At 39.7% G+C, this 13199-nt stretch overlaps 1 protein-coding gene across 2 annotated transcripts in view; it reads left to right on the top strand.

Moving 5' to 3' along the window:
• The window catches only part of fcho2 (FCH and mu domain containing endocytic adaptor 2), a 58346-nt gene that overhangs the window by 6111 nt on the left and 39036 nt on the right, over nucleotides 1-13199 (top strand). For both annotated transcript variants that reach the window (XM_080047349.1, XM_080047348.1), the window contains exons 2-4: nucleotides 7737-7828; nucleotides 11401-11475; nucleotides 11594-11735. In XM_080047349.1, the coding sequence (XP_079903475.1) occupies nucleotides 7737-7828; nucleotides 11401-11475; nucleotides 11594-11735 (309 nt within the window). The remainder of the gene's footprint in view (nucleotides 1-7736; nucleotides 7829-11400; nucleotides 11476-11593; nucleotides 11736-13199) is intronic.

Genomic DNA, 13199 nt, shown 5'->3' with positions numbered 1-13199 from the left:
CCCAGCCCTCTCTAGTCACATGACCTCTAATAGGGGCAGACACTGTGATGATGTCATGGTCTGCTCCGTGCTAAGGCAGGGAGCTGTGGGGGTCGACACCAGGCCAACGTTTACACTGTGTGTCTGGAGAGAGACTGAAGTCTGTTCTTAGATTTTAAATGTTAAATTCCTCAGTGTTAAGTGTGCAGTCTGCTTTAAAACATATACACACACTAATAATAAGTCTTCTTCACAGATATTTATTTGACCAGATTTTTCTGTTTGCTCAGTTGGTTACTAGTGGAAATTCTTATTAGAGACTAATCCTGAAGCACACTTAGCCTACCTGTGATACATTTTGCACCATTCTGTGAGGAATGCACACACTTTACATACACTACAGCGGTGACTACAATGGCTGTGGCAAGAGTAGCTTTTGTTAGTTCTTCTTACAAGGTAGGAGAATAGGTTTGCTTTCTTGTAAAATGTATTTTAGTTAACACTAACGTCATAACTCTTTCTCTGCTTTATTTACTACATTTCTACTGTATTTACCAGAATGCATTGCATACATAGTATAGTATAATGTGTAACAGAGGTTAAACATAGGTTACTTGACTGTCTATGTTGTTTACTGTTACTTGACTGAAAATATGTTCCTCTAACTACTAGAAATAATTGATTAATTGCTTGAAATTCCGGTCAGGTACAACTTTTAGATTCTGAGGACTTCATTTTTATATAGTTTGAGTTTCATCTTCATTTTAATTGTATGATAGTCAACTGAATATTTTAGGACAAAATAATATTCAAATATTTTGGATAAAATAAGCTATTTGAAGACGTCACCTTGGACTTTTTATTTGAGCATTTTTCAACATATTAAAAACCTCACAATTGGTATTGAGCATATGAACTTTAAAGGAATAATAATAGGCAGATAAACCAACATTTAAAATACATACTGTACATGTTTGTGACTAAAACAATAAACCAGCATACTACTGACATTAGCGGAAGTTATGAAAGCGATCTCCAGTCTTCTTAGTTCATGTTAGCGCTGCTGTCTTTTTATTGTTAGAAGAAGAAGAAGAATGCATTTTGATACTCAAAGACAACAATGGATTTCTCTCCGTGTAATGTTCTGCATTGCTGCCTGTCAGGCAATAAAGACTGGATCCCCTCAGCGCAGGATATTAATACTGGTGGTGTTTCAGAGAGAGAGTGAATTCCTGTCCTCTTCTGCCCGGCAGATGTTACACGATAAACCGCTCCACTGTGGCTTTGTTTATCTGTCCTTCTTAAGGTGGTATTTCCAGATTAAGGGGATGTCAGCCATGTACAGTAACCGTTTGTAGTGTGTGTGTGTGTGTGTGTGTGTGTGTGTGTGTGTGTGTGTGTGTGTGTGTGTGTGTGTGTGTGTGTGTGTGTGTGTGTGTGTGTGTGTGTGTGTGTGTGTGTGTGTGTGTGTGTGTGTGTGTGTGTGTGTGTGTGTGTGTGTGTGTGTGTGTGTGTGTGTGTGTGTGTGTGTGTGTGTGTGTGTGTGTGTGTGTGTTAGTTTGACTGTGCAATTACTGGTAATTATGATATTGATATTTGTGAAAACACAGTGCAGTGTATTGTAAAAAGCTGTGTGGTGTTGCTTTCTCCCATGGCAGATCGATTTGACCACTGTTTGTATCTCATACTTTGGTGTATGTAAATGAGGAAGCAGGGTAATTATTATATGAATGAATATCTCACTCTGAGAATGAACACAGTTTGTCCTTTTTGGGATGTTAATATTGTGAAAAAATGAATTGAACTGCCATACCCAGTCCTACTAATAACTGTAACTTCTGTTCTGTGTAAACTCATCAGTTCTCAGCCAAGTGTTCATGGACCTGAGTTGTGTCGAAATACCTTTTGTTTTCCCTTTTCTTCCAAGAAAAAGCACAGGCCAGTTTCAGTCTAAATACCACAGCAGCAGCCTAACCTGAGGTCACACCATAGTTAACTGTTGTGGGTTAAATTCTGCATTTAACAGAGAGCACAGGTTGAACAGAGAGCCATGTTGCCCTTGACTCCTCCTTCTTCTCTACGTGCTCATGGCTGAAAGCACTCTGTCCAGGAAAAAAAAGCATTAGTGCACATTCAACCATGACCTAAGCTGTCTAGTTGCTGTGTGGCTGTGTTGATGCATTTTCCTCCCAAAAGCATACAAAGACGCCACACATATCCCCCTGTGTGTGTGTGTGTGTGTGTGTGTGTGTGTGTGTGTGTGTGTGTGTGTGTGTGTGTGTGTGTGTGTGTGTGTGTGTGTGTGTGTGTGTGTGTGATTTTAAGTTCATTTTGGGATCTGTTTCTGTCTGTGATAATATTGGCACAGACTAAGTGCTGGGCAGCTGCTCTCACTCTCTCTCTTTTTTTTTCTTTTTTGAATGAACCCTACCGGTCGGCTGGAAGCTTTCCTTCTCAGCTGCAAACTGTGCTATTGCTCAAACCAACCAGTGATTGACATGTGTGTGCTAACCTCCTCAGCACACACACACACACGTAAAGCCAAGCATAACGAACACTTTCTGAATTTCACAATGTGTGGTTGGAATATTAAACAGCCTGTACGAGGGGGGGGGGGGGGACGACTCCATCAATGAGTGTCCAGAAACAGAAGACATTGAGAAAGTGTGGCGCTCCAGCATCCCTTCTGGCAAGCCACTGACACTTTTACATTTATTGGCAAAATTTTACTATTCTGGATTACAATTACAGATCTTAACCATTATTTTGACTAGTCCTAATTACGATTAGAAATATCTGTATAATAAAGACAAATATTTCAGTTTTGGATTTTAGGGCGAAATTAATATAACTTATTTTATCCATTCATTTGGACTCAACACACATTTCAGTTCAAGATATCTCCAGCAATGTTTTTTTGTTTCACTAGTCAAAACAACAAAGATATTAAGAAAGGACAAAATATATATCTTTATTGGAAGGGGATAGAAGATATCTCATAGAAGTGGAATCATGGGTAGTCATAATTAAGTTGAAGATTATCCACAATTCAGTTTTGACTATAGGTGAAATGACGGGGTAGCAGATATAAAGTGACGTCTTTTTGCCTGGGGAGAATGGCGTCAATTTGACTAGTCAAATAGAATTACAGATATCTCTTGTCAATATAGGAAGAATTTAGTTAAATGATCTACAATACATATCCCACATTACCTTTTTGTTAGGGGCTCGCCACATCAACCCATGCTCATGTAGCCGATACAGTCCTAAACTAGCTAGTAGACTAGTTTTTTTGTGTTAAAGGTGCACTATGTAACTTTGTGTGTGTCATAGAAGTGAACATTTTCTAAGGTATATTCTCCTAACTGAATAAACAAACTTTCCTCACAGGAAAATGTGATCCCTGGAACACTGTTTGAAGTTAGACAGCTATCTGAAAAAGTTACAGTTTAATTTTTTGTTGTTTACAGCAGCAGGGCCCACAGTTTAGTTTACAAACATATTCTAGTCTTACGTTTGGTTCCAGATTCCTCAAATTAATTAAGTTTTGATTTATGATGATAGAATTATTCAATACTAACAATTACATGTAGAGAAAAATACGATTTGTAAACCAACTGCGGGCTCTGCAAATGTAAACAAATCCCCGTCATCTGAAATTGGCATAGTGCACCTTTAAAATGTATAAATCTCAGATGTTTCAGTGGGTTGTACTCGTGGCTGCTTGCTTTTGTAAGGAATAATATTTTCACAGAATAAATTCCACCATTGTAACCTGCTGAAATGTCCCCAAAAAAAACGCCCCGAGCTGTTTCCGGTGTTTGTTTTTATTTGTCTTTTGAATTCATTGATATCACATTCCTGCCCAGTCTGCACAGTGGCCCAACAGAATGGACTGTCTTCCTGTTTGCCGGCTGCTCTGCTCTGCGTGTGTTTTCACTCACTTTTTTGTCACTTCCCTGTTTTGTCGACTGGATTGGCCAATTCTCAACGTGCCTCTGCCTTTGTGTTCCTTATGGTTTAGGCAGTGAGTGAGTACAGCGTTAAGTGATATGCAAGGTTTGGTCACCCTTAAAGCTCCCATATTATACACTTTTCGGTACTATTATACACCATATTATATGGTCTTAGTGGTCCCTAATACGTTTTTCTTTAATTGGTTGCTGAAAAAAACTTTCAGATAATTTATTGTACTATGCTGATGTTCAGCTAATCTCACAATGGCCTATTTTTTAAAAAGAGCTGCAGCTCCCCTCGTAAATATACAATCTTTGAGCTGCCCCCACCCCCTGTCCGGAAGCGAAGCCAGATACGCCTCGCCCTCTGTCTGTCAGGGCCGTGGACCAATAAGAAATAGGGGTGTGGGCTGCACAGTGGAAGCTTCTGGCTTTCCAGTTTGTGAGGTCAGAAAAGGGGAAAATTCTGACTGGAGTATATTGGGGGGGAGGGGTGGGGGTTTTAGAAAGGGGGAGAGTGAGAACAGGAGAGATTGTTATTTTTTTAAATATTTTGGCAGTCTCTAGGGACACCGTGGACCCATGGATATGTTAGAACACATTTAAAAAGTGCATTTAGCATAATATGTGACCTTTAATGCCGGTACAGAGTAGACCTTCTAGTTTTTAAGTCTATAGTGCACGCTGCATTTTTTTTCAAATAGCTTGTTGTCAAAATCGCTTTGTCAAAATCAGTGAATATCTCCTCACAATCCATGCTATGTGCGTACAGTGAAAATAAACATATTGCTAGCTATTGGGCCCCCCCTTTGTTAACATTTTCTTGGGTCACATGCTCGTTTACAGAGCCTAGGCTGTGTATTAACCACAGATTTTATTTCCAGCGCACACACACACACAGTATGGACAAGTAGCGGATCTTCCTGAGGAGATATTCACAGATGTTGACAAAGTGATTTTGTCAACCAGCGTTCTCCAGAATCACTGACTCAACCTGACCAACAGATAATAATAATTCTAGCCTCTGACTTCTAAGTTTTCAATGTAGCTTGTAAAATATGATTAAATCTACTAATAGTCAAACAGGTTAAGAATAGGAAACTCATGATACTTTCACTAGAACATTGTCTGTAGTCGATAAGCTTATAACACCCTCAGAAGTTAATCCTCATGTTTCTGGCTGACTTCCTGTCACCTGAGCCTGTTGTCAGATCATTTCCTGGTTCCTGGAGCGCTCCACTGTCAGCAGTATGAGTGGACAGGCTACAACCTCTGTGCAGCTTTAGCTTAGCCGCGTTAGCTTTGCAGTTCCACATTGACACACAGATGAAGGGTCAGTAAGTTTTTTTTTTTTTCGTCAAAAAAACCAAATCCTCAGCTAGATAGGATATGACTTTATTGACAAATAGACGATTAAAAGCAAAGCATCCCTCTGTAGGCTATAGCTCACTGGCATACATTTCTAACCTCAATGAATTGACCACTGACATGTACAGTAGGCCTACTTCCTGTTGTAGGAGATATTCACTGATATTGATAAAAGTGATTTTTACAACAAGCGTTCTCCAGAATCGCTGACTTCCTACAAAATGTCACTTCCTTTTGCTTTAAGCCATGATTTGCACATTTCCTCCTTCACTGACTAAACTTGGGGAAGTAAGTGATTCTTCTTCTTCTGTTCTCAGAAGTGACACGGATGCTTTAAGTTGAAGCTGTGTCAACAACAATGAGTCGTATAAATATAAGTTCCAATCCCCATACTTTCTGCTATTTAGTATGGTAGAAAGAAGATTTTAGAATGTCCCAATTCTTGTGGTCAGATTTTAGTATGCTTAAAAATACCCGGATGTCTACTATATCCAGCCGAGATTTTTAGTGTTGAAATCAGCATGCTATTTGGGGTGATTCTGACCCACACAATCCAGTGCGCACGGGAAGAGACGTTACATTGACGAAGCCTCCGTATGTAAAGAACCGGGGATGTGACGGATATAAAAGCAAGAGGCAAAAAGTACTCAAAAGTATGTCCCATTGGTATACTCACTGCATGCTAGCTAGATTCGTATTATTGTAGTAGCCTATGTAGAAAAAAGAAAGAGTATGCCATTTGGGACGCAGGGTCAATATAAGTTCAGACTGTAGGCCACTTGTTTCTGCCTAAATGTAGTCTTGCCCTAGTGACAACAAGCCTGACCCTGTCAACTGCACTACTATTGTAGACAGACAGCTATTGAGGTGTGGGTTAGCAGGACGGACACTAGCCCTTTCTCCCAAACAAATTAAGCTCTTATCTTGAATACAATACAAACCCAGCCAGCACACTCAACAGTGTTCCAGACTAGTGCAAGTTCATTATTATTTGATACTGGAGGTGTTGGAGTGAATGATTGATTGATTGGCCTACAGTCTATATGGGCCACTTTCTTATCTTATAATAATATCAGAGAGTCTTATGTTTTACAGGTTTCTATAGCCTGACCGATACTGGATATTTGATATCTGAAAGGGAAATGTATTGATGCATAACGTAAAAAATCTTGATATGGATCCTTTTATATTTGTGTGTGTGGGTGTGTGTGTGTGGGTGTGTGTACGTAAATAAATATGTACGTGTCAGTGCTTTATATGGTCCACACAAACAAATGGCACTGTCTCTCCCTATACCTCAAACCCAGTTATGCGTATAACACTATACCAATGTAACAATGTATCTGCCAATAGCTAATATTGACATATGGCCCTGCTGGCGGATACCTGGTCGAGCTCTTAATACAGGACGTAGCCTGGTAGTGATAGAGTAAGGGAGTTCCTTTTGAGCAAATGTTTATTTATTATATTTGCTATATTCTCCTCTGTTGAAAACATTGAGATTGTTTTTTGCTTTGTCTAACCTGCTTTTCAATTCATGATTTATTCATTGCCTTCTGTCTGTTTCTATTCTATTATTTATGTATTTGTCTATCTTGTACAGTGCAAACCAACACTTTTTAAATAAGCAGTACTGAAATAATAATTTTTTTTTTTTTTATATTATTTTGTCGTAGGAATCGTGATAGCTGTAGTGTGGTATATCTATACCATATGGGTAAATGGTCATCTATTGTTCATATTTACAGCAACCTGCACATTCATTTTATTAAGTTTCTTTGTGCAAACGATTAAAAGAAAAGAAAACAAATAATTATTAAAGAAGATCAATACATCTATAGGAGAAGAAAAAGTGATAAACACACATATATACAATTATACAAAATATTAATACATTCACATACGCACAGGCCTACTATGCTACACACACATCAGTACACATATATTTATATGCAAGAGGCAATAATAATAAGATAAATAATAGGGGAGGGAGATAAGATATTAATAAAATATAGATAACGAATAGATGTATCAATCGGCCATTGTCTTCATCATGCATCCATCTATCACTTTTTCTTCATATCAATAATTCAGAGGTGCATTTGCATTTTTAAAGCATCAGTGCAACTGGACACTGTGACCCAGTGGCATGGTTACAGGCCAACACAGACACACAGACAGTTCTATGGCGTTCTTACATTATACCCTCGGACATTAGACATTGTTATTACTACTGTCAAACATGGCTAAGACGCGTATGGTTGACCAGAAGCTACTGCAAATGCACCTTGAAGCAATGCAGACAGTGAGACAGCAGCTCTTAGAAAAAGCCTTCACGGTAATACTGTCAATCAATAACTAAAGGTTAATGTAGTTCAGTTATGTTCCTTTGACTAATCTATATGTGTTTTTTTTTTTGTCTCTTGAATACAGGGAGAAAAGAACAATGGCTTTGATGTTCTCTACCATAACATGAAGCATGGCCAAATCTCCTCCAAGGAGCTGACGGACTTCATCAGAGAAAGGTAAAGAAGAGTATATACACAACAGCATGTAAACCTAGTGCACACTGTATACAACACATCACTTTACATTGCAATGCTCATTTCCCTATTATGATGTGTGTGTGTGTGTGTGTGGTTCATCAATGCATGTCTTTCCGGCCTTGTGGGTTTTTTCGTAGTTATTAAAAATCTATTTATAAGTCGGGCACCTGCAGTTCCAGTTCCTTGTATTGTGCCTGTAACAACAACTGAATGCTTTAGCTCAGGCCTCCTCGACTAAAATCAACTCAGTCTGATTTATCATATTGCTATGAATGTAAAAGTATTAAAAGCAACAACTATGGGTTGTAGTTTTAAATGTTTTATTATCAATTAATCTCCTGGCCATTCCTTCAATTCATTTTTATTATCTTACATTTTTTGGGGGCGTTTTATGCTTTTATTAGACAGTTAGGAGAAACAGAGATGAAATGGGGCAGAGAGGGGAGTGAAATGCAGAGAGCGACCACGGGCTGGATTCTAACCTGTGGTCTGCTGTGAAGAGGACTGAGTCTCTATGGGTGGGGGGCGGCTCTAAACACTACACCACCAGCGCCCCCTTTCAATTCATCTCTTGAATTGTTTAGTCTATGAATTGTCAAATGTAAGCTTCTCAGGATCCAACGTGACATGTTGAAATGTGTCTTTTAAGAAAATGTTCAAATCACTATGATAAATGAAAATTACATTTACAAACAAACTCAATCTCTGTGTGAAAGAAGCTTAAACCCTTAGCCCAACACATGATGTCATAAACCGGCTTTATGTTACACACCTTCAGTGTCTGCAGTGTCCATTAAAGCATAATAATAGCTTCTTTACAAATGCTTCCCCCCACCACCGTACAGATAAGCCTCGCTGTGTGTGTGTGTGTGTGTACACAGTGATATTATGGGGACGTTGTACCTTTTGGGTCAATATAATATTTATGATATTTTAGGGTGAAGAATTGCTTTAAAGGAAAGGGTAGACTTAGGTTTAGGTCAAGGTTAGGGTAAGGGTTAGTCAAGTGTGTGTGTGTGTGTGTGTGTGTGTGTGTGTGTGTGTGTGTGTGTGTGTGTGTGTGTGTGTGTGTGTGTGTGTGTGTGTGTGTGTGTGTGTGTGTGTGTGTGTGTGTGTGTGTGTGTGTGTGTGTGTGTGTGTGTGTGTGTGTGTGTGTGTGTGTGTGTGTGTGTGTGTGTGTGTGTGTGTGTGTGTGTGTGTGTGTGTGTGTGTGTTACCTGCCAAATGATAGCTGTCGGACCACTGGAATCCGACCGTGGATTCCTGGGTGTACCTGACTTGAGGAATGTGCTCAGTCACTCAGACAGACGGTGATATGAAGCCAGGATTAGATCTGCTCCGTCAGCTGTGCTTATGAAAGATGTTTGGAAGGCTACTTTGGAATGAATCATGAAAACTCAAAAGGTTGTTTCACGTTTGCTTAGACAGACAGACAGACAGACAGACACGCTCTATAAGTAATATAATGTTCATTATGTATATAGCATAAAGCCATTTATCCCAGCCTTTAAAAAAAGAGGGTCTTCTGCTTTACCGCACAATTCTAAGAGACAAGTTTCTTCCTATTTTCTTAGTGGTTAAGTTAACTTTAAGGTAAAAATGCAATTTAAGGAAAGAAAATTCCACATGGTTAATTTTCAAACCCTAACGAACACATCTTCAGTTATTCCTCTGTTAGTAAAGGATTGGCTTATGACCTTCACGGTTTAAATAATGTGTAATAAATCATCTTCTAACTTAAATATTAACTCTCTTTGCAGTCGGTAGGAGTGTTGATGTTAATACTAAACATGTGGGAAATTCCTGAAAAATCATTCCTGAGGGAGACAGAAGTTCCCGGAAGAGATGAATTCATTGTGGTGTAGCATCATTTATTTTATTTGCCTGGGGGTTATTGTAATGCTAGTCACACTGTGCCAGTTTCCAGTTCCTGCTTGGTTAGGTTTTTTTTTCACTTCACAGCCGGCAGTGATATTAAACTGCACTGTGGCGCCCTCTAGTGGAGAAAGACAGTATGTGCAGTTTATATGCTGCTGTCAGTCAACTAAAGAGGGCCACATCTCCTTAAGCAATTTTTAGGCTTAAACGATATTTATTCACAACATGCACACACACTCACTCACTCACTCAGTCACTGACTCTCTGACACACACACACACACACACACACACACACACACACACACACACACACACACACACACACACACACACACACACACACACACACCACAGATCAGTGGTTGTGTCACCCTGTTCTGCAGTGCAAGATGGAAAAATACAAAGACGCTACTGCTTGACTCTCACTTCTCCTTTTGTTTAGATCTCTAGCCCACAGAACCACAATCAGACCAAAACCATCTCTGTCTTAAGTCTTCACATAATAGTCAAATACTTCAGGCCTGATGCAGAGTATATAGAAACTCAACTAAAATACAACCTCAGACACACAAAGCACGGAACACTGGAAATCAATAAATGTGTGTGTGTGCGCGCGTACATTCGTGTGTGTGTGTGTGTGTGTGTGTGTGTGTGTGTGTGTGTGTGTGTGTGTGTGTGTGTGTGTGTGTGTGTGTGTGTGTGTGTGTGTGTGTGTGTGTGTGTGTGTGTGTGTGTGTGTGTGTGTGTGTGTGTGTGTGTGTGTGTGTGTGTGTGTGTGTGTGTGTGTGTGTGTGTGTGTGTGCGCGTACATTCGTGTCACTGTGTGTGTGTGTGTGTGTGCGTGCACATTTGCCCTGTTTCCCCCTGACTGACCTTTTGCCCCTGTGTGAAGTAACTTGCAGAGAGAGGCAGACTAAATGAGACATGCATAATTCAGGCTTTCACCATAACACAGTGTTTGTTTTGCTCAGTCCTTGTTTGTTTATTTACTCCTGTAACGTTGCTGCTGCAGACGAAGCTATAGAAAAAAAGAGTAAAACATCTAGAAAAGCCTTGGATTTCAAACACAAACACTACATGAGGTTAGGGAACAAATCACTAGTACAGCCGCACGTAACTTGCCCACACACGGTGCGTGCGGTTAAACATTTATGTTGCAAGTTTTAAGTGGGTGTTCTTAGCTGGGACATGCCCCTATTTGAGCCATTTAAAAAAAACTCATCATACTACAGAACAGGTAGATTTATTGACTGTGTACTTGGGTGTATCAAATCTTTCTTTGTGGCCTTTATGAATAATTTAAAGGTGCACTATGCAGTTTCAGAGGAGGGGGATTTGTTTACATTCACAGAGCCTGAATCTAGTTTACAAAACATATTTACTCTACGTGTAAATGTATTTAAGGAACCTGTAACATAAGACTAGAATGTGTTTGTATTAACAAAACTGTGGGCCCAGCTGCTGTAAACAACAACAGTGAAACCGTAACTTTTCAGGAAGCTTTCTAACTTCAAACAGTGTTCCATGCAGGGATCACATTTGCCTGTGAGGAAAGTTTGCTTATTCAGTTATGAGAATATACCTCAGAAAATGTTCACTTCTCTGACACAGCCAAAGTGCACCTTTTAACAAGTTGTCATTCTCTGTGTTGTATTTTTTGCTCTGTCCCAGGAGTACCATTGAAGAGGCCTATGCCAGGTCTATGACCAAACTCGCCAAGTCAGCTGGCAACTTCTCTCAGCTCGGGTGAGTGTAAAAACTGCTTTTTCTTCTAGTATTTTCGGAATCAAACAACCGATTGAATTATGGGTTAATAATGTAATGTCTTCTTAATGCTAAAATGTCATCCTTTTTTTCATACCAGGACTTTTGCTCCGGTGTGGGATGTGTTCAAGAGCTCCACAGAAAAGTTGGCCACCTGTCACATGGAGCTAGTGAGGAAACTACAGGAACTCATCAAAGAGGTTCAGAAGTATGTGGAGGAGCAGGCCAAAGCACACAAGAAGGTAAGGTTAATAGAGATAGGTACAATGTAGCATTCAGTCAGGGCTTATGGTGTTATGTGAATTTTATTTTTGCTACTTCTGCTTTTAATTTGATGGTAAATGGACTCCACTTATATTGCGTTTTTCCCTGTTTTTTTTTTTCACACACACATTCATACGCCGATAGCAGCAGCTACCACGCAGGGTGCAAGCTAACTATAGGGAGAAATGTAGGGTTCAGTGTTTTGCCCAGGTACACTTTGACATGTGGCGGGGAGACGGGGGATCGAACCACCGACCCTGTAACCCAGTGGACAAAAGACCTACCCACTTTGCCACAGCCGCGCATTTGAACAGTTTTTCTTCATCCTCCCAATTTGTATGCCGCTCTAGTCAATGTTGCCACGAATGAACTGCTCAAATATAAACATATTCTCACCTCTTTTGTTTTCCATGATGAGTTATTTTGCATGTTAAGTTATTGTCCCTACAGTGAGACAAGTTGACAGTGGGGTCTAGAAGTCAACCTTCCACAAGAAAAACGGATTAGCGCTTTTATAGTTGATTTAACCCTGTGAAAACATAGCGTGCAGTGTTATTCTATCAAGCATTTTGTATGTGTGTGTGTGTGTGTGTTTTTTCACCTCACCACTCCGTCTCCCCGCCCCTGCCTAGACACACCATCATCAGCTCATATCTCATGCATGAGGTCAACAGAAGAGAGCACGCTAAAATAGGAGCTTCCGAATTAGCGCTGCTGTGTTTGTGTGCTTTCGGCACGACAAAAAGGCTGTCACTGTTTCTCTCCGTCACTTCCCTACAGCCCTGCCTGCGTGTGCGTGTGTGTGTGCTAACTTTGTGGATGCACCGTGAAGAATACTGTATTTGTATAGCTTGAATATGAAAAAATATATATAATAATAAAAAAAAAAATCCCAAACAAACGTCAATGTTGGAGTCGGTGCTGATGTGTGTACAAAATGTACTATTTCGCCCGTTTTATCTCCCCGTTTGCTCACGCCAGTGTTGTTTACATTGTAACATAACAGTGTCAAAATGAATAACAAAGAGGGTTCAGTCATGATGATGAGTAAAACCAAGCCCCAACCTCAGCGATTTTTACCAGCATCCAATAAGGAAGTGACCACAACTGTAGTATTATTATACTATCTATGAGTAAAGCAAGCGCCTGTGTGGCTAATGTAATTGCGAGTCATTCTTTTGTGTTTTTGTCATTTAAGTGAAGAGCTATACAGATGGAACAAATGCAGTCTTAAAAGCCCTTATATAGCTTTAACTGCTTCCCGCTGTGCAAAAGTCACATACAATAGTGTTTTACTACAGCAATAAAAGCCCTCTGTCTCCATTAAAAATAGGTCATTGTATTAAACAAAGGGATGTCAGGACAAGTGTTGACTGTGTGTTGATTATGTTAATGTCAAACTATACAAGAATAGATTCTAGTAGTAGTTTGTGGAGCAATGG

The sequence above is a fragment of the Ammodytes marinus genome (genome assembly GCF_949987685.1).
Source record: "Ammodytes marinus genome assembly, chromosome: 18".
Lineage (NCBI taxonomy): Eukaryota > Metazoa > Chordata > Actinopteri > Uranoscopiformes > Ammodytidae > Ammodytes > Ammodytes marinus.
The sequence above is the reverse complement of the archived record's forward strand: the minus strand, read 5'-3'. Positions and strand labels throughout refer to the sequence as shown.